This window comes from Sapajus apella, unplaced genomic scaffold, assembly GCF_009761245.1.
Source record: "Sapajus apella isolate SASKATOON/1434 unplaced genomic scaffold, GSC_monkey_1.0 scaffold19, whole genome shotgun sequence".
NCBI lineage: Eukaryota > Metazoa > Chordata > Mammalia > Primates > Cebidae > Sapajus > Sapajus apella.
In genome coordinates this window covers 15463081-15485948 of record NW_022436959.1, presented here as the reverse complement: position 1 = coordinate 15485948, position 22868 = coordinate 15463081, and the positions used below count along the sequence as shown (strand labels likewise).

At 37.3% G+C, this 22868-nt stretch overlaps 1 protein-coding gene across 1 annotated transcript in view; it reads left to right on the top strand.

The window, feature by feature from the left end:
* The window catches only part of DNAH11 (dynein axonemal heavy chain 11), a 406504-nt gene that overhangs the window by 169911 nt on the left and 213725 nt on the right, over nt 1–22868 (top strand). The window contains exons 31-35 of the mRNA XM_032287021.1: nt 13019–13150; nt 14940–15100; nt 18393–18549; nt 18665–18810; nt 22004–22120. Of these exons, the coding sequence (XP_032142912.1) occupies nt 13019–13150; nt 14940–15100; nt 18393–18549; nt 18665–18810; nt 22004–22120 (713 nt within the window). The remainder of the gene's footprint in view (nt 1–13018; nt 13151–14939; nt 15101–18392; nt 18550–18664; nt 18811–22003; nt 22121–22868) is intronic.

The window sequence follows — 22868 nt, the reverse complement described above, 5'->3', positions numbered from 1 at the left end:
GTGTTTTAAACATAAAAAGTTAAATTTGTAGTGTGCAGGGACATTACCCAGAGACTTTTGATAAAAGCTCATGATAAATAATATAAAACTTTACTCATAAACTATCCTCCCCCTCCCAACAAAGACTCAGAAATGCCAGTATTCGTATAAGAAAGAGACCCTCATTTGGCTGCTTAAAGCCAATTTTTGGCCTCCCTTTTAGTTGCTAACTAAGAAATTCTTTTTAAAAATTTAGATACAATATTGGTAGCATTCTTAACTTGTTTCAACCCTATTACATGAATAGAGAAGCCTGCCAAGCCTGGAGCTACCAAGTGTATATTGGACACAAGCATTTTTTTGACTTTATATAACAATGTGATCTGATAGCCTATGCTTTATAGTCTAGCAGTACCGCACAGGATCATGAGTAGGCACATACGCTCTACCTCCCCTCTCATCAAAGATTACATTGAATGACAGATAAAGTATATGAAAAAAATCTTATTGTTCCTAGAAATACAGGAACAGATGATTTGAGGAATGCCAGGAATATACGAAACTGAATTGATAGCTAACTAAGAACAGAGAAAATCAGCCCAAAACTATAAAAAGAGGAAGCTATTGCAATGGTAAGCCTATTTTCACCCAGCAAATTTTCAGATAAATTATGAACTCATCTTAAATACAAAAAATGTGGAGTTTATGATTAGTGACAAGGATTAAATCTAGAAGAAAGGGACAACTGGAGCCTCTTCTCTTCCTATATATCCTTAGAGGCTGTTAGTGAGGGTGTTTGTCCCTCGTACAAAGCCCTGAGAAATGCTTTGCAAGCAAAGTGAGCCATTTATAGAGGGCTTCTGTCATGAATATGTCTTGACTGAAGAGCAGGAGTTGGCCTACTTTTTCGGGGAAGAATCAGGTAGTAATTATTTTTGTCTTTGTAAGCCACATAGTCTCTTCTGCATGCACATCTATCTTGTGGTGATTGAAAAGAAGCTGTTGGTAATTTGTAAATGAATAGGTGGATTCTAATAAAACTGTGTTTATAAAAACGGGTGGTGGGCCAAATTTGGTTGATGGCCTGTAGTTTACCACCTCTGCTTTAGAGAAAGAACAAGACCAAATCCTAAAGTAACTGAAGGTCCCCACAGTGAGATATGGAGGTAAGAGAAAAAGATTTGTCACCCATATGTTGCCATTTTATTTCAATATGATCCATTAACACCAGAGTTGGTTCTTTGAAAAGACCAATAATACAAATTTTTGCAGTTTGGAGAAGAAATAAAAAAACATACAATAAAGGGATAAGGAAAAAACCTAGTCCCTGTAAGTAATAGATTTGAAAATGACTGTAAAAGTATGTGATTTTTTTTTTTTTTTTGCTAATAAGTCAAAAATGTAAAGGAATGATTCTCTATGAATACTTTTTCTAGAATTGATACAAAATAATTTAGAAAACTCAAGTAGACCATTAACTATGGAAATAATTGAAATGGTAATTATGATAGTCAAAGATGGGCACTCCTTCCTAAATAGGACCCTGTTTCAATGATTTTATCATGGGAAAGATAAACACCATGTTACATCAATTGTTCTGGAATCTAAACAGAAATGTAAGGATTTTCTCTTTCTGTAAAGTTCTAATATACTTGATACAAAAACCACACAATGATAAAATATAAAAGAGAATTCTTTTGGCAAAGATCCTAAGTTAGCATATCTTTTTTGTGTGTGTGGATTTTTTTTTACTTAACCTTGGGAGACAGTTCTTACGGGTCTTTCATTTCTGTACATCTTGTGAACAGAGGTAATGACTGCTCTTTGTTCCAGATTATGTTTTCAAAGATTTTTTTTTCTATTTTTCAAGGATACTTTTATTGTGAACATTCTTGAAAATAGAGATAGTATCTCTCTCCAGAGCAAAGGGCATGTTGACTTATTATTTAGTATAATAAAAAATAATACCTCTTTCTGGACCAAATGTCAGGCATGCTGTTTTTTATAAACGATTTGGGCTCCCTGTATCCAGAATGTTTCTCTTGTAACACAACTGACTGCATTTGCTAACCCTCTTTGAATATCCTTTGAAAATTTGTGCTCAGAGATAGTGCAAATGGTAATGTTCTAATATTGCTTGTGCTACTGCTGTGAGTAATAAACTGCCCTTTATCTCTAACCCAGGAGTCTTAGGTCTTCTACCAGCATCTGTGACTCGTTAGTCTGCAAGTAGGATAAAATTTCAGACCCTTCACATTTTTCAGTGAACATGTTTTTGAGATTCATCCCTGTTGTTGCATGTATTTGCTGTTCTTTTTTTGTTGCTTACTAATATTACATTGAATACATGTATCATAATCTATCCATTCTGTTACTTGACATTTGGGTTTCCAGTTTGATGCTATTATTTCTAAGGCTGCTTTAAACATTATTAGATAAAGTCTTTTTGTGAACATATATTTGCATTTCTCCTGGGTAAAAACCTAAAAGTGAAATTGCTGGATCACAAAGAAACTGTGTATGTTTAACCATTTAAGAAACAGCCAATCAGTTCTCTATTATACTCCTAGGGACAATGTAACAGTCAAAGGGGACATTTGTCTGTAATTTTCTTTTCCTAGGATATCTTTGCCAGGTTTTGAAATCAGGGTATACTCCTTAGAAAGAGTTGGAAAGTGATCCATTTATATCTATTTTGTGAGAGTTTATGATAGACATCACTTGTGATGCATCAGGCCTGAAGTTTTCTTTGTAGAACATTTTTTATTATAAATCGATTTCTTTTATACATATGCAGCTGTATAGTGTTTTGGGCTGCCGCTTTTGTGTCCGTTTTGGAATTTTATATTTTTCAAGATATTTGCCCATTCTATGTAATTCAGCATGTGGCAAATTACAGACCTCGGCCAAATCTGGCCCAGTGTCTATTGTCTGTGGCTATTTTAACATCATGATGGCAGAGTGGAGTGGCTGTGACAGAGACTGCATGGCCTACAAAGCCAAAAATATTTACTCTCTGGCCCTTTACAGAAAAAGGGCCACTCTTGGTCGAAGTTTTCAATTTATTGATGTAAGTCGGTCAAGCTATTTCCATATTATCCTCAGAACATCTGGAAGATCTGCCCGGCTGTCCCACTTTTGGCATTGGTAGTTTATTTTTTTCTCTCTTTTTTCTTAATTGGGTTTTCTAGATGTTTATCAATTTTATTTCTGTTTTCAAAGAACTAATCTTTGACATTGTTCATTTTCTCTATTTTATATTTCACTCATTTCTGCCCTTATTTTGATTGTTTCCTTTCTTCTAATTACTTTGAGCTTAATTTTTTCCTGTTTTTCAAGTTTCTTAAGGTAGGCACTTATTACTTTATACCTTTTTCTTTTCTAGTATAAGCATTTAAAGGAACTTTTATAACTTGAAAAATATCTACCAGAAACCTGCAGAGAAAATCATGCTTAATGGTGAAACATTAGAATCATTTCCATTAGTGTCAAGAATGAGGTAATTATGCTCACTGTCTCTGACATTCGTTGCTCAATATTGCCCTGGAGGTCTTAGCAGTAGGATTAAAGAAGTGGGAAGTAGGAAGTGTGCATTGGAAAGGAGGACAACAAAGTGAGATTCAACAACCCATGCTCTGATAGTTTTAAGAGTGTGGGACGTGGTCTCTTTTGTCATTTCCTTTGCTGTGGCTGCTGGAAGTGAAAATTCATTGTTTCTGCTATTGCTGAAGGTGAAACTCGTGGGTTTCAAGATTAGAGGCCCCCATTGCTATTGTTTTGAAACAAGAAGAACTTCAGTATTATGTCCTGTTAGAAAGGGATCGAGGGTCCTGTAGCTGATCCCCAAAGTACTATAGCAGTTACATTGTAATGTTCACTTTGATCTGCTAAGCTGAGGACTTCTAGCTCTAGACTTCTTTTCTTTTTTTTAAGAGACTGGGTCTTGCTCTTTTGTCCAGGCTGGAGTGCAGTGATGTGATCATGGCTCACTACAGCCACAAACTCCTGGGCTCAAACAGTTCTCCTGCCTCAGCCTGCTGAGTAGCTAGGACTACAGAGGCATGACATCATGTCTGGCTAATTTTTAAATGTTTTGTAGAGATGGGACTTGCTATGTTGCCTAGGCTGGTCTCAAACTCCTGGCCTCAAGCAATCCTCCCTCTTCAGCCTCCAAAAACACTGGGGTTACAAGCATGAGCCACCAAATCTGACCTCTAGATCTCAGCTTTTCTGCAGAGTGACCTCTTCCAGCTTCTTTACCACCATGGCTTGGATGTCCCCAGATTGGGAGATAAGCCATGGCGGATGCTGGTAAAACTGCAATGCTTCTGCTGCGAGGACGATTTTTTTTTTTCATTGTTGCCTTATTTAAACCTATAGTATTGAGGGACAACCTCTTTAAATCCACAGTATGGCCTCTTTCTACTATACTGCCATAGTAGCCAGGTCAGGACAAAATGGGGGACCAGCCATCACTGTGTATCAGAAACCACCACTTCTCTCTCACCTCAAGTCTCTTCTTCTTTTCTAGGTCTGACATTGTCCTACATGGTGAACCCACTGTTATCCTGCCAAGCTAGCTGGCTCTCTTTGGGAATACTATAGTCCCTTAGATATGTGTATCCTATAAACCCCAGTGGTGGTCAAGATTGTGTCTTTTTCTTTGTCTTTTTTTTGTGGTGTGTGATATAGAAAATATAAGATCTTGTCTTTTTGTTAGGAAGCATCTCTATGTTTATATAAAGAAGAGAATTCATAAGTGGGATATACTCAGTTCTCTCTCTTCACTCACCACAATCATTGGAGGCCAGCTCTTGCCTGGTCTGATTCCCTGTTATCCACATAAGAAGGGTTTGTATTTGTAAAACATATAATAAGATCTTAGAATTGTGTACTAGCTTCTGACTCCACCGTTTAGAACTGTGTGATCTCGGGCAGATGATCTCATATTCTCGTATGTAAAACTGGACTACTCATCACACCTACTTCACAGGGGTGTTGTGATGATTAAATTAGAAAACACATACGCAGTACACGTGTACACATACACTGCCTCTCAGTCAGTGCTTTTATCATCTGCCAGCATCATCAGAGAGGACTAGAGCAGTGGCCATCAGGCTGACGTCCCTCCCCCTGCACCATCCTCCAGCTCGGAGGGAAGGGGAGCCTCCACCACCCAAAGCTATTTCTCAGCCTCTGCCCTGGTTCCCTTCTGCTCTGACCTCTCTCAAGGCTGCCCTGACTTCCTTTTCTCCTGTTTCTTCAGTTTCTCACTCTTGCTCATTCCTATCAGTAATTAAACATGCCCAATTCCCTCATTATTCAAAATAATAACCAAAAATTGTCCATTCATGCCTTATCTCCTTTTATTTCCTGCTTTACCTCTGTAACCTTTATTGTAATCAAGCTTGCCGACCTAATGTCTGTACTTGCTCTTTGTTTTCTCATCATCACAACCCATTTCTACCCCTTGATGGAGTCTATTTCTGTTTTCTGTAAGTTAGAAAATACTTCCTCCTTCTTCATATGCTTTCTTCCTTTATGTTCATTGTTTTTTGAATTATAGTTTTCTACTTAGAAAACTTGGGCTGCACTTTACTTTACCTGGCCAGTCTTCTTCCTTCTGCCCCTTAAATATTCCTGTTCCTTATGGCTCTATTCTGTTTGTTTTGTTTGTTTTTTGTTTTGTTTTTTTTAAGACAGGGTGTCACTCTGTCACCCAGGCTGGAGTACAGTGGTGTGATCTTAGTTCACTGCAACCTCCACCTCCCGGCTTCAAATGATTCTCATGCCTCAGCCTCCCAAGTAATGGGTTACAGGTGTGTACCACCATGCCTGGCTAATGTTTTTGTATTTTCAGTAGATACAGGTTTCACCATGTTGACCTGGCTGGCGTGGAACTCCTAGCCTCAGGTGATCCACCTGCCTCAGCCTCTCACGGTCTTTCTTCTTTTTCCTTTCCTTTCTTCCCCTCCCCTCCCCTCCCCACACCCCCACACATCCCTGACTGGTTTCATCCACTTTTATGACTGCTCAGTTTCCTTTGCTCCAGCCTACATATCTCTCCTGAAGCACAGCCAGAAGCAGATGGGTATTTTTCACTGAAGTCTCAAAGGCATATCCAGCCTGAAAGATCTAATATGCATTCTCTTTTCTCAAACTTGCTTCCTAATGGGCCCAACTGTAGGGGAAAAAGAAAAATATCTTCAGTAGTTGCCCACACTAACCTGACTATTCATATGCTCAATATCCATTTAGCCATCAAACCTCTTCAGCTGTTCTGAAGATCCCCATTCTCGCTGCCTTCTCTAGCTGCTTTGAGAATATCTTAGACCAAGCCACTCTCTTCTCTTATCTAAATGACTGTAGCTTTCTCCTTCAAGGTCTTTTTTTCTGTCAGTCTTACTTCCCTCCAATTAATTCTTTACAGTATAGCCAGAGAAATCATGTAATAACACAAATCTCATTATCACCCCACCTCCTAGACCCTTTAGCACCATCTCATTGTCCTAACTCATCTTGGACACTTGCTTTCCTCTGCAGCATCCTTACACACCTGTCCCACCTCTGCCGGCCCGTCCTGCCATTGGTGACCTCTTTCAGTTCTTCCCCAGAGCCACCCGCTCCATTCAGGACCTTTCCACAGGCTGCTTCCTGTGGCTAAAACACTTGACTCTCTGTTGGCCAACCCCTAAATTCTTTTCAACCTAAATCCTGCTCATTCTTTAGGTCTTAGCATAAATTCCTCTAAAGTGCCTTTCTAAGCCCTAGGTCAGGCAAGGCCCTATTTCTGTGTGATATCAGCGTACTTTTTACTTGCCCTAGCAAAACAGTTATTATTTATCTGCGTTCCTCGTTGCCCTGTAAGGTCTGGAAACAAGAACCACATTTGTCATCTTGTACAAATGAGTGCATGAGAGAACAAAAAACTGTTGTTCTGGTGTGTATTGCTCCCATCATTTATTTGTTTATTTCTTCCTTCATCAATTCATACAGTGAGTGTTGAGTTGGACACATGCTTGATGGAGGCCACTATGCTAAGTATGGGAACACAGCACAAAATAAGACAGATGTGGGCCTTGCTCCTTTAGAGTTTAGGGTGGAGTAGACAAATAAATAAATGATTGATAGGATATTCATACATTCCATAAAGAGAATAAAATGAAAACAATAAATAGATAGGGGTAATAGTAATTAGAATGGCCAGAGAAGGCCAATTTGAGGAGGTAAATTAGAACTAAAACTTTGAATAATGAGAGGAAGCTAATCATACAAAGATGAGAGGGAAGATAACTCCAGGCAGATGAAATGGTTGCTGAGGCCTCAGAGCAGCTGTGAGAGGAGAACAAAGAGAAGGCCAGCATGGACAGTGAAGTGAGACAGGAAAGGAGTGGCGTGAGCCTATGGAAGACTTTGTGTTCCGGGAACAAAAGTTTGGGTTTTACTCTAATATACGCTTATTTCTAGCTCAAGGCACATGCTATACTTGCACTCTAATGAAGTCAACATGTACCAGGAAAACAGCCACTTGAGTTTCAAAGGGATGTAGCTAGACTTGAGGGGGGCATGCTTGATCCAGTAGAAAACCATGTAACACTACTGCGATTAGTGGCAAGAATATGTACTGATTACACGATAGGATATATTTTCTTAAAGCTGCCAAGGAATGTTTTACACATCACAGACCATAAACTTATATGCAACTACATTATTGACCATAATGATTGCTACCTGTTGCCACTGCCCAAATAATACAGACATTACATAACTATGGGTACAGAATTTTATTACTTAAAAAAGAGTATCATCAGAGAATGTTTAATCTTGATGCACAATATAAGATTCCCAACATACGATGCTGTGTAGATTATGTTGACAAGCTGTGTTTTTAATCATCTTCCATTTGACTGCACTTCTGTGAAAAATGAGTAATGCAGAAATCACAGGTTGTTGGGAGGCTCAGACAAGACTATGCATGTGAATGCACTTAAAATTATATATGTTCTTATAAGGCAAATGATATTATTACTTTTGTTAACAATCAACATTTTTTTTTTTAACCAAATACTGGTAATGGTTTAAGATTGGATACTGCAAAGCCTGGATCTTGACCCAGATGAGAAAATATCCAAGGCCTAAAGACCTCTTTACTTACTGACGTGTATGTTAATTTTCTTTAGAAACTTGAGTGGACATGGGTTGTTACTGTACATTAGTTCATCTATTCAGCAGATACACATTAAGCACCCACACTCTGACAGTTCTTCAGTGGCTCTGGGATAAGGCACCGAATAAGATGGTCACTGTCCTTGCCTTTGTGGAGCGTAAAATCTAGGGGATGGCGAACGCATTAGACATAAAACAATAATCACATCTGCTTTTTAAACATTTAACTACTTTTTAAAGATGCAGTGTATTAAAAGTACAGGTATATCTCATTTTACTGTGATTTGCTTTATTGTGTTTTACAGATACTGCCTTTTTTTTTTTTTTTTAACACATTAAAGATTGGTGGTAACCCTATGCTGAGCATTAACATTATACAAACAACATGTGCTCACTTTTTGTCTTTGTGTCACATTTTGGTAATTCTTACAATATTTAAATTTTTTTATTGTTGTATCTGTCATGGTGATCTGTGATCAGTGATCTTTTTATATATTTTTTGAGACAGAATCTTACTTTGTCACCCAGGCTGGAGTGCATTGGTGTGATCTCAGCTTACTACAACCTGTACCTCCTGGATTCAAGTGAGTCTCCTGCCTCAGCCTCCTGTGTAGCTGGAATTACAAATGCACATCACTACACCTGGCTAATATGTTTTGTATCTTTAGTAGAGATGGGGTTTCACCCTGTTGGCCAGGCTGCTCTTAAATTCCTGACCTCAAGTGATCCACCCACCTCGGCCTCCCAAAGTGCTGGGATTACAGACATGAGCCATCATTCCCGGCCAGTGATCAGTGATCTTTGATGTCACTCTTGTAGTAGGTTAAGGCACGTCATTGCCAACACTTGTTATCTTTTGACTTTTTCATTATAGCCACTCTAATGTGTGTGAGGTGATAGCTCATTGTGGTTTTGATTTCTCTAATGATTTGCGATGTTGAGCATCTTTTCATATACTAGTGGGCCATTTGTTTTCTTTGGGAAAATGTCTTTTCTGGTCCTTTACGCATTGCTAATCAGGTTATTTATTTTGTTGCCATTGAGTTATATGAATTCCTTATATATTTTAGATATTAACTCCTTATCAGATATATTGTTTGTAAATATTTTCTGCCGTTTCATAGGCTTCCTTTTCATTTTGTTGGTTTTTCATTTGTTGTATGGAAACTTTTTAGTTTGATATAGTTCACTTGTTTGTTTTTGCTCTTGTCGTCTATACTTATGGTGTCAAGTCTAAAACATTGTCAAGACTAAAGTCATGAAGCTTTTTCCACTTTTTTTTTTTTTTTTAGGAGTTTTACAGCTTCATGTCTTTAAGTCTTTGATAAGAGACTTAGCTGGAATTACAAGTGCAATTCTTTAAGTTTTTTGGTATAGTTTTTTTTTTTTTTAAGTCTTTAAGTTGATTTTTGTGTATAGTGTAAGGGTCCAGTTTTGTTCTTTTGCATGTGATACCCAGTTTTATGTTAATACCATTTATTTAAGAGTCTATCCTTTCTTCACTTTTTGTTTTTGGTGCCTATGCTGAAAATAAGTTGAAAAATTTATTTTTGAACTCTCTATTCTGTTCCATTGGTCTGTGTGTCTTTTTGTATGCCAGTACCACACTGTTTTGATTACTATGGCTTTGTAATATAATTTGAAATCAGGAGATGTGATGCCTCCAGCTTTGTTTTTCTTGGTTAAGATTGCTTCGGCCATTCAAGGTCCTTTGTGATTCCATACAAACTTTAAGATCATTTTTTTCTACATTAAAAAAAAATGCCATTGAAATCTTGATGCACTTGCATTGAGTCTACAGAGAACTGTGGGCAGTGCCGAGATTTTTAACAAATATAAATTATTCTAATCCAAGGGCATGGGATCATTCCATTTATTTTTGTCTTTAATTTTTTTCATTGAATTTTTTAGTTTTCAGTTTACAGATCTTTTACCTCCTTGGTGGTTGGTAGAAAGTAGTATAGCCATTATGGAAAACAGTATGAATGGTCCTCAAAATATTAAAAATAGAACTACCATATGATCCAACAATCTCATTTCTGGGTATATAGGGAAAGGAAATAAAATCACTATCTTGACAAGATATGTGCACTTCTATGTGTATTGCAGCTTTATTCACAATAGCCAAGATGTGGAAGAAACCCAAGTATTCATTGATAGATGGATAAAGAAAATGTGTAGACACACAGACAAACACTTATGCACACACATACAGAGGAATATGATTTAGCCTTTACAAAAAAGGAACCCTACCATTAGTGACACCCTGGATGAATCTGAAGGTCATTATTCTATGTGAAATAAGCTAAACAGAAATACAAATACTGCAAGAGCTCACTTATAAGTAGATTTAAAAAAAAAAAAAAGTCTAACACATAAAAACAGTAGAATGGTGATTACCAGAGCATAGGGAGTAGGGAGAAGGGAAGATACTGCTGGCGAAAGGGTACAGACTTTCAGTTATAGCATGAGTAAGTTCTAAAGACCTAATGTAACATATGGCAACTATAGTTAATAATGTAGTATATATTTGAAATTTGCTAAGAGAGTAAATATCAAGTATTCTCACTTAAATAGGTGAGCTGATGGATATGTCAATTAGCTTGGTTGGAGTAATAGATTCGCAGTGTATACATATATCAAAATATCACCTTAAATGTGTACAATTTTTATTTTTCAGTCATACCTTAATAATGCCAGGGTGTAGGGGAAATAGAGCAAATGTTTATAAAGCTGCTGTGTATCCTGAATGTCTAGGGGATGTATATGAATATTTTTATTTCTTTTTGTCCTTTGTGTTTGACTTTAAGTCTGTCCTGAATGCTTCTTGCACAGCTACAGTTTTTCAGACCTGAAAGGGTGGGCAGGTCTTGTGGATGCTGGAGGGGGTTTATGTGAAAACTCTGAAGTCAGACTGTTGGGATTTTAGTTTCCCCTCCCTGGACTGGCAAAGTGGTTAATAAGGCTGTGACTCAATTTTCTTACCTGCAAGTTCAGATAACAGATTGTTTTAAGATTAAGTGTGATGAAATCAGCAACATGCTTAGTCAGTGCCTGGAACCTTCTGTCTTCTTGTTTCATGTAAATCACACGTGTTATGGTTATCTCTTCCTGCCTTTCTTCTCCCTTCTTATTCCAGCTGCATGACTTTCTCCAGCCTCCAGCTGCATGGCAATCTCAGGGAAGTTTGCAGGATTTTGCATTTTCCGGCACGTGATAATAGCACAGTAGGGAACCTGTATTTGACAGTAGGCTACAAAGGTTTGAGTCTCTGGTGATCTGGCTTAGACACGTATTGCCAGCTTTCTCAGGTGCTAGCAGTTTGTCATTGACTGCCCTTTGCAGAGCTGAAGAGAAAAAAGAATGGTATTGTTTCATAGTACGATACCTAGAATAAGGCAGAAATACTGTTTTTGTAAATAAGGCTTGAGTAAGGCAGAAATCTTTTTGTGTAAATAACCATAGTAACAAAACTACAACCTAATACAGCATCTTTCAAACCTCTCTGACCACAATTTACCATAAGAAATATTTTCTATCAGCTCCAAGTTCACATGTTTATGTACATAGTCAAAACGGAAATAAAACAGCTTGAAACAGTATATACATGTACTACCTGTAATGCCGTGTTTTCTATTCCATTCACTTCAATGAATTGTCAGTCACGTCATTTCATTTTATTCCTTTCCATTCTATGAAAAAAGACCAGCAGTTTGAAAATATTTGTCTTACAAGTTTGATGGACCTAAACAGTAGGGATGAGAATCAGAATAAAGGAGGATATTCTTCAGCTCTACATTTTAAATACTTTTTCAGTAATCATCACTATCATGTATTAAGAAAAAAAAACACAAATTGTTAGGCAAATACTTTTCTAAAGAAAAATATTATTTGTCATTTAGCTCTTTCTATAGTTTTTGAAAGTTAGTCTAATTTGGCCTTTCAAGATTTGTAGTCATTTCTATTCCAGCAATATTGTGGACCAGGCTATCATTAGGGTAGAGGGTCAGTTCAGTGCAGCCAGGAAACCCTGTGTCTGCCCCAGCTTAGTCATTACTCACAGGTTCTCATGTCCTTCATCTGTGTGAGGGGGTAATAATATTGTCATTTCATTTTTTTTTTTTTTTTGAGACGGAGTTTCGCTCTTGTTACCCAGGCTGGAGTACAATGGCACGATCTCAGCTCACCGCAACCTCTGCCTCCCGGGTTCAAGCAATTCTCCTGCCTCAGCCTCCTGAGTAGCTGGGATTACAGGCATGCGCCACCATGCCCAGTTAATATTTTGTATTTTTAGTAGAGACATGGTTTCACCATGTTGACCAGGGTGGTCTTGATCTCCTGACTTTTTGATCCACCCGCCTTGGCATCCCAAAGTGCTGGGATTATGCGTGAGCCACCGCACCCGGCCCAATATTGTCATTTCTACACCAAGGTTCTTTGAGAGCCAGCTGTGGTAACACATTTGAAATTGTTTTGTGGCCAGGTGCGGTGGCTCATGCCTATTATCCCAGCACTTTGGGAAGCCAAGGTGAGCAGATCACTTGAGATCAGGAGTTCAAGACCAGTCTGGCCAAAATGGTGAAATCCTGTCCCTACTAAAAATAAAAGAATTAGTTGGTCATGGTGGTGGGCGCCTGTAATCTCAGCTACTCAGGAGGCTGAGACAGGAGAATTGCTTGGGCCGGGAGGCAGTGGTTACAGTGAGCCAAAATCATGCCAGTGCACTCTAGCCTGGGTGACAGAGTAAGACTCTGTCTCAAAGAAAGAAAGTGTTTTGTAAACTAAATGACTCTTTACAAATATGAAGAATTTTAGGCTCTTAAATTCTGTATTTGTAACCCTTCCCTCCTTTTTAAAAAACAATTCCTTCTAGATTTCTCAGCTAAATACACTAATTACACTTTTGCTGGGAGAACTTCCACCAGGAGACAGACAGAAGATCATGACAATTTGTACCATAGATGTCCATGCCAGAGACGTGGTGGCCAAACTTATTTCTCAGAAGGCAAGTCGTTTGTAGAAATTTTATGTATTCATTATTGTTGCCTTAAAGTGGTGTTTATTGCCAGAGTAGTTCCAAGAAAGCCACTGTTTTTTGAAAGTTTGTATGTTTTAATTAGTCCTCAAAAGTTGTGGTTATCTTGGGTGCATTTGATTTTGATTAGCCAATATTATCCTGATGAGAGTTATTCAAAGTGATATCCCAAAAGGTTTGCCAAGTTAGGAACATCAGACCATCAAAAATTTTTACTGTAATGAAAGAACCGTGAGAAATCATTGTGTTCATCTCTCTGTGCATGACCATCTTGGGTCATTGGCCTGTGGGCCTCACCTCTGTGACTTACACAGCCAATACCAGTAAGATTTTGTGTATGTAATTTAAATCATGTCTGTGTGCCTTTGGTACGTTACTCCTTGAAGAGAGAGATGTTGGTCATAATTCTAGGTTGTCACTTGGGTAATCCTTTGTCTATGCCTTGAACAGCTAATTTATTTTCTTGGAAGAAGTTATTTTCTAAATCTTGTAGTATATTAACTTTTGTTTTATATACCTTTAAAAAGTCTGTGTATCTTTAAGTGCTGGCAATGTTTAATGTGAAAGCAAAATTTTCTCATCCTTCTTTCCAAAATACATTCCGATTTACAGAAGTCAGGAGCGTGCTTGTCTACTGGACTGCACTTGTTTGGTAGTACTAAAACAAGGCAGTTCCTTTCACAGTTCGAATGCCTGGATGTATTGTGAAATGTTTCTGTGGTTTTTCTTTTTTTTCTCTCAGTTTATGAAAAACAAAGTGAATTTTAATTCTTTTTATAAAGTGCAAGAAAATGCTGCTTCATGTAAGCCATAAACATATATTAATATTCCTTGATCCAGCTTCAGGACCACTAGTAAGCAATATTCTTTAATTGCTAGTCCAGAACTTTTCCTTGCAAAACATCACTTACCATATGTTCTCATTTTGATAATGAACTGTTGATAACTAACTATTCCTTTAATAGGGCCTTTTATCTTTCTACATGTTTTATTCTGTTTTATCAGTCTGATGATTTGCAGTAGGAAAAATTCTGATTTAAAATATGTCCTTTATTTTGTACTAAAAGAGATACTTTTCTAATTCCCACCCATCTAATATACTTGAATATGCAATGCCAAAACCTATGTAGTTGTCAGACAAGTTAGTATACAGTAATTTTGGTAAGTTCCACCGATTCTCAAGAAATCCAAGGGTCACGCATACCTTGAAAAAGGCAGGGATTTTTAACAGGAAGGTGAATGGTTAGGATTTAGTAGATGGGAAAGAATAGCAATGAAAAATACTGTTATTTGATGTGATTAAAAATGAAGCAGAAAATCTCTGCACTAAAAGCAGATTGGTTTTAGAATGAACTTGGTTGAAAGTATAGTTTATTTATGCCTCTGAGGTGCAGAAATTATGGATTATATGTCATTTTAATACAAATGGTGTGTTTTTCCATCTGACTTCAGTGATATGAGTATAAAGTTACAAAATTTATCTAATCCCCTGGGGTAATTCATAAAAGGGGAGAAAAAAGCATTGCTTGACGAAATTCATGTTGTTTTAAATAAAAGCCAGTTTAAAATGAGAATTTATGACATGCATATTTCTTCCTATTTAACCATGTGTGTGCAGTTACAATTTGCAATAGTAAGAGATTTTCTATTTGTGAGAATTTTATGAATAAAATGGGAACCAGTAGAGTTAATTAGATTAACAAATTTTTGCTCCAAAACTACCAGTGTCCTGTATATGATGATTATGCAATGCTTTTAGGTTGTCATTCCCCAAGCTTTTGCATGGCTGTCTCAGCTTCGTCACCAGTGGGAGGATACCCAGAAGCACTGCTTTGTTAATATTTGTGATGCCCAGTTCCAGTACTTCTATGAATACTTAGGAAACAGTCCTCGACTAGTGATCACTCCTCTGACTGACAGGTAACAATTCTAAGTTTCCATCCAGATGGGAAAAACCAATCCAAAAAAGTCCCCTAGCATGATCAGAGATGTGTGAGAATGAAAAGGAATAAATGAGGAGAAACGATAAACAATGAACTACGTGAAAGTGGTATGTAAATTAACTAATAAGGTAAGATAGGGAATGTTGACTTTAATTAGGAAAAGGTAAGGAGAATTAAATTACAGAAACAGAATTACAGAAGCTATACAATGCACAAATGATGAAATCATGAGTGGATTAATAGGACTCAAGGAGGCATTTTTTATTCTGCCCAGTTATCTACAACTGACATTCTGGTCAAGATCTATCACCACCTCCTTCCACCCTCCCGGGATTCTTATATTCAAAGTGTAAAAATAACTAGGAATTGCCTGTGTTCAAATTCATATTTGAGGAATTGTATACAGTGAAAGGTAAGGAAGGAGTGGAACATAGCATTCATTAAATGATTCCACAAATACTTCTAAAGTCCATTCTTAAGTACTATTCCAGTGTTGAACAGACAGGGTTCCTGCTGTCACAGAGATTACTTTGTAGTAGGGATACAGAGAAACAAGAAATAAATTAATGAACACTATTATTTACGCTGTAATATATGCTATGAAAAAATTAAAAAGGCCAATGTATTTAAAATTGTCTTAAAGGGAGTGTCTATTACAGATTATAGAGAGCTTGAGGTGGGACCAAAACAATGAAGAACCAGTTAGACACAGATCCTGGGGCAGAAAGTTACAGGCAACAGAGAGCACAAAGTTTCCAAGGTGGGAAGACACTTAGCAAGTGCCAGGGATGGAAGGAAAGCCAGTGTGGTTCAAGTATTTCAACAGGGCAAGAGGTTACTGTTATCAATAGTTCGTTTCCACATGACTCCCAAGTAAATATATACATAGTCAGAGTATTGTGGAGGTAAGACTATGTCACATTGACATGAATTTCTTTGTTAGTATTCCAATCTCTGCTGATCTGTTTAATGGGAGATAGCACATTTAATCTTTGACATTCATGAAACAGAAATCACACCTCAAAGTCATAGCAGTATGCGCAATTATCCACTTTCACCAAAATGTAGACAGTTTCAAATGTAAGTCTATAAAACTGGTTTGCTATGGTAGTCCTGAAAGGCTGGTAGGATTGTAACGCTACATTTGTGATTGTTCTTATACATATTAATCTGCTCATAATTGCAACACTTGTGTATTGTATCATTTTTATAATGATGTCTAATTCAGTTCTAACTTGTCTCTCACTAAACGTCAGCATTCACTGTCTTCATTAATTTATGCACCACTTTCAATGAGAGGGATTACAGTTTGTCACTTGAAGAAGTCACTTGAGAATAGTCTAAACTGCAGATGTGAGGAGTCTACTGTGTGCATGCCATTGTCGATAGAGAAGAATGGAAGGCCCAGGGTATAGGAGAAAAAGGGAAGAGCCATTTTAAAGTTTATCATTATGTGAGGGGGAATAGTTTATTAACTTCTAAATTAGAAGAGTCACTATGTGGGTTTTTTGGGAAGATGAATGTTCATTTTTATAGTGTGAATTGTGTTGGATAAAGTGTTTCCATTTCCATTTCATTCTTTGAATTATTTACTAACTGTTTCCATTAACAAAATGATGCCTTTCAAATTCTAATATTTTATTCATTTGATGCTGACCATCCCTTTGTGAGGTAGGCAAAGGAGATAGTGTCTCCTTCTTCCATATGTAAACAGGTTCAAAGACTTAAATCAGCTAGATCGTACCTGATCAACTTGTGCGGGAACTCAGGTGTGTTGGTTAGGAGGGTAAAGGTAAAGCTGCTGTTAGAAATTCCATAACACAATGGCTTAAATAACACAGAAGTGGGTGTCTCACAGTCCAGAGGAGAGTACAGGGTCAGCAGTACAGGCTGGCAGGTGGCCCACATGCCAAACATGGTTTCCACATGTGTTTTAGCCAGTAGAAAGGATGAAAAGAGAGTCTAGGTCAAATATCTGCAAGGAAGTGTCCCAGGAATGGCACTCATCATTTTGCACATATACCATTGGTTTGGTCACTTGGCAACTCCTGACTGGAAAGCAGGCGGGAAATGCAGTCTGTAAACGTTGGAGGCCATATGCCTACCCAAAAGTTGGAACCACCAGAGAAAAATTACAAGGTGAAAATCGCCACTACAAGAAATGCTCTGATTCCTAGTCTGGGAGCCTTTTCACTCTTTCATTGTAAGATATGCTTAAACATGCAATGGATATAAAATACAGAAATACTGTTTTCATAATTAATTGCTTGTATTTGCATAGTACTTTCAATTTTTTAAGGCATTTACCATTGGCCTTCTGAATATAATCCTACCATTAACCTCATTTAAGGGAGGAGAAAACTGAGGTACGTTGATGTCAAAAGTCTTATTTAAGATGAGCATCTGATGATTGGCAAAGGAGACATTAGTCTTTGGTCTCCTGACCTTCATGTGTGTATCATTTCACTAGACCTGCCGTCTGACTAAGACAAACACAACTTATGAACCTGAGGAAACCCCAAATAAAGAATACAGCCATTTGAGGTCCTTGCTGGTCTTGTCTTCTTTTATTACTTATTCTTGTTTCATGATTTTCTAAGAACCTCTCAGTCTTTCATGTAAAATAATGTTATGGTAATCTAAGTGCATGTAGCCACACATTCAAAAGAAGTTTCTAAAATACATTTAAATATAATAAATTATCTTTTCATATTTGCTTTATATATTGAAATAGATATATATTATTTGTACACTATGTATATAAATTATATATAAAGTAGCAGTTTAATGCAGCAAATGTTTAATTCATTCATCAGTCTTGAATGATGAATTAAACATTTGCTACATTAAACTGCTTTAAAGTACTTTTAAAGCAGTTTAACTGCATTAAACTACTTTTCCTTTATAAACAATAGTTTGAGATGTTGTCTGCCATATTAATAGTATCTTTACCTGGAAATACCTGAAATCTAATAGCATCACAAATCAAGTGTTACATTCAAATACACAATTCAATAATGAGGAAATAAGATCAATAAACAAATACATTCTTTTCTAGTATTTTTAGACAGCTAGCCTAAAAATAAATGTGATACAAAATATTCTGATTCATTATTGCCATGAACAAATCAGAAGTATATCAGTATTTTGTTATTTTGTGCTACTATCACATTCTAGAGCTTCTTAAACTTTAAAAAAATATATTGCCTCTGATGTTATATAGAAATCTCATAGTAGACCATGATATTTTTGTTTTCTATTGCTTAAAGGTGTTACATTACTTTAACTCAATCACTTCATCTAACCATGAGTGGGGCTCCTGCTGGCCCAGCTGGTACTGGAAAAACAGAGACCACTAAGGACCTAGGTCGTGCCCTTGGCATGATGGTTTATGTATTCAACTGTTCAGAGCAAATGGACTACAAAGTAAGTCAGTCATAAAGTCATGTGTAAAACTGTACTCTCTAGCATTATTCCTGGTTGGGAATTATTCATTATAATAGCTTCTGTTAAATTCCGAGTGCCTCACTTTATTATTTAGTCCATAGGAAATATCTATAAGGGATTGGTGCAGACAGGAGCTTGGGGCTGCTTTGATGAGTTCAACCGAATCTCTGTGGAAGTTCTGTCAGTGGTGGCAGTACAAGTGAAAATTATTCATGATGCCATCAGAAACAGGAAAAAGAGGTGAGTGGCATGTGGGTTTTCTCTTGTTATAAATAGAAAAACATGAAATAATGCAGCTAACCTCCCCTTCACTGCCTGTTGCTACCTCTGCCTGTCTCATGAGATAGATAAAGGGAAGAGTCTAGTTAATTTGGGGGAATTGAATAGTCTCCCATTTTTATTAGTGGTTTCTAAGTGATGAATACAACACATGTATATTACGTTACTTTAATCACTTAAAAAACACCTTCTGGAATTGGCCAGACACAGTGGCTCATGCTTGTAATCCCAGCACATTGAGAGTTTGAGGTGGGAGGATTGTTTGAGCGCAGAAGTTCAATACCAGCCTGGGCAACATAGCGAGACCCAGTGTCTGCAAAATAAATAAATTTAAAACATTAACCTGGCATGGCAGCATGTTTAGTCCCAGTTATTTGGGAGGCTGAGGCATGAGGATTGCTTGAGGCCAGGAGGTCAAGGCTGTAGTGAGCTGTGTTCGTGCCACCATGCTCCGGCCCAGGAGACAGAGCAAGACCCTTTCTCCAAAAAACCCAAAAGACTTTGAAGATGCTCATTCCGTTGATCAGTTTTCAGTCCCCATCTTTCTTGACCTCTGGCAGCATCTGATGCAGTTGGTCATTATCTACTGCGTGATACGCTTTCTTCATGTGGGTTGCAGGACACCACCTCTCCTACATCTCTCTCCCCTCACAGCTGCTTCATTGCTGGTTTCTTCCCATCTATAAAATGGGGGAAAGAAGAGTACCTGCCTTATAGATTACTGTGATGATTAATTGCCAAGTACCTGGACAAATGCCTACCACATAGTAAGCACTGTACCAGTGTTTGCTATTATGTTTTATTGTTGTTATTTCCTGGCCAATTCATGTTAGACACCACAGGCCCTGGTCTTTGGACTTATTTTCTCCCCTTGTTGATTACAACTAGTCCCAGGGATTTTAAAAACTCTCTCTATGCTGCTGACTGCCAGATGCGCAGGCCTCCTTTCCCCTTATCTCTAGACTGACCTAAACACCTGCCTGGGGCATCGCAAAACTTTACTGGAGGTCTCCCAGATCTCTTATATGTAATATATCCACAATCAAAATCTTAGTCCTCCACCAACTCTTCCTTTGCTAGTTGTCTCATCCCAACAGGTCATACCTTTATGTTCTTCCAGTAACTTGAGCCAAGATCTTTGAAGTTATATTTGAAATCTAAACACTTCTCAACATGATGCCACACTTCAAAAAGCAAAACACAACTGGCATTTAGGTTTGATGGCTTAATTTGAGAAGTAAGTATAATATGCAACACAATTCTAGTCCTCTTTGTAGCATTTTTATCAACAGGGCAGTCTTATCTGGCCTACCTGTGCCCCCCAGGTTTTAGAATATTTTGCTCAGCTAGTTGTCTTGTCCATAGGAACATTTTCAATCTGCCAAGGATTATCTAGCCTCTTGGACTGTGACCATGTTGTAGAAGTTTCCAGGCTATTAGTAGATACATCTGGATATTTCTGCTTTCTAGAAAACCTCTCATTCAGTCCTTCTGCCACATGGGCCTTGGACCCCAGTTTTATATGTTCAGATAGGTCTGTTTCCTGACCTGCTCCGTCTCTAAGGCAATGATAGAGTAGCTCAGTTCTTTCTTCTTAGATCCCCAGCCACATTTTATGTAGCTTTTAGTCAAAATCTTGTAATTTGCTATAACCCATATGCCATTTGAGGCCATCCTTTCTTATGGAGATTTATGTAACTGATTCATGTACTGATTTCTGAAAATTGCCAAGAATGCTCCTTGGTAGTCTCCTCTTGTCTGAATGTCTGTGGGTCTTCTCTCTCCATCTTTTTTTAGCCCAGATGCAGACAGCTCTGCTCCTTCTTGTTTTCATGAGCTTATTAAATTCTCTTTACACATGAAGATTTAGGAGATAGAACCATGCCTCAATTGTTCTATCTAGAAGGCATAGCCTTCTAGTGCCTTGCCAGCTCTACCCCCTGGAGGTCCACACCTTTGACTGTGGCTGTCCCTGCTGTATACAATGGGAAAGAAGGCAGTTATCCTGTGGCAAGAGCCACCTCTCTGCGTGTGAGCGGCCCTGTCAGCCTGTCTGCCTTCCCTATCTTGACATTCTGGGAAATTAAGTTTTCTTTATTTTTTCCTTGACTATACAAAATCCACCTGCTCTTAATTACCTAGTATATAAGACACTCTTAGTCCTAAACACTGTGGTTTCTTTCCCTGTATCTTCTCTCTTCTATGATGCCAACCCAGCTCCTTAACTGCTTCAGCTCTCCCATCTCATCAAGAGATCAGCCTTATATTTTGTCTCATTTACCCTCATTTGAAAGTTTCCTTCTACCTGTCTCTCAATATGACTCCCATAGCACATTACCATTCATTTCCCTGGCCAGCAACAACCCCCTTGGGTCCTTGCAAATCTTTCTGAAAATCTTTCACTGTTTCTCCAATGCTTTCAAGTGACAGTAATAGCAATAGTCATAGCTAACATCTCTTGAGTATTCACCATGTTCCAGGCATTGTACTTTTACCCATTTATATTTATAATCCCTTTTAAATCCTTGCATAATCCAGTAAGGTGGGTAATATTATTATTATTTTTACTAGATGAGGGAATTGGAACATAGGGAGGATAATTAACTTGCCTAAAGTGATATGGCTGGTGTCTGAATACTCAGAGCCTGGCTCCAGAGCTATTCTACATCTCAGTGATATTTAATAGATTTTTGTTGAGCCAATGGAAGGTATGGAGGGAAAGAGAAAGAGAGAAGTTGAAGAAATAGACAACATTTAAAACTGAACAGGGCATTTCTTTCTCCTCTTAGTATGGGCATTCTCTTTCTATGCAACATCCCATTGAAGGAATTGCAGCCCATGTTGAAGGTAAAAATGCCATCACCTTCCATTAAATGTTAAAATAGTCAAGTCCTTATTTTTATACTCTAGGACACTAAGGCTGTGCTAAAATAGAAAAGAATATTTTCTATTTTTATAATTGCTCTAGAGGGTGTTTTTAATAAATATGCTTCAAAATATATTCAAAATATGTATGCTTATGAATTTTAAAGAAAATTACACAGAATAAACAGCTTCCTAATAATAATTTGCATTTTGCAGTGGTTTGCATTTGTCAATGTGCATTCATATTCAATGAACACATTTAATTTCATCAACATTCTTTTTATGGTAGATTTGTATTTCTTGGGGAAGCTATTGCACTGAAGCCATCAGTCGGAATATTTATTACTATGAACCCGGGTTATGCTGGTCGAACTGAATTACCGGAAAATCTCAAAGCTCTTTTCAGGCAAGTGTTATGCTTTGTGGCTTAGCATCTGGTACACTCATGCCACCTAATGTTGTTGGTTTGCACTGTTGAAGTGATTTGCTTTTACTTGAAATTTCCTAAGGAAAATCCTTCACGATTTCTTTGGGCTCCTTTCATACACAAAACTTTCACTGTGATAAATTCACCCTTTTGAATTATGAAACCAGGACTCAAAATCAGTATTGAGAAGTTACATGGTGTATTTGAATATTTACTGTTAGCTATTTTGTAATGCATATTTTTTATCATAAACGTAATTTTCATAAATTATGAACTATTTGGAAAATACAGAAAAGAATAAAGAAAATATTACATCACCATTCAGATATGATGGTTAAGTGTTTTCTAGCCTCTTATATAATTTACATGTTGTGGGGTTAAGATATTACAGTAGGCATGATTTTTCTTTAGTTCTCTTCGTTTAATATTTTGACATACATATTTTATCATATTATTTAAGAATCTTGAAAAATACCATTTTACATAGCTCTAAAATAGTCCCTCTTATGTCTCGTTCATAATTTTCTTAACCATTCCCTGTTTTCTGTTAGGTAGAGTTTGTGTTTTCATTTTTGTTTTTTATTTTAATGAAGTAGCAGGCTACAAACATCTATTCACATTAAAAATTATTCTTATTTCAGAATAGATTTCTAAATGTAGAATTACTTAAGAGAATGATTAAAATCCCTATTGATGACTACTTTTCAAAAATACTCTACCAATGTAT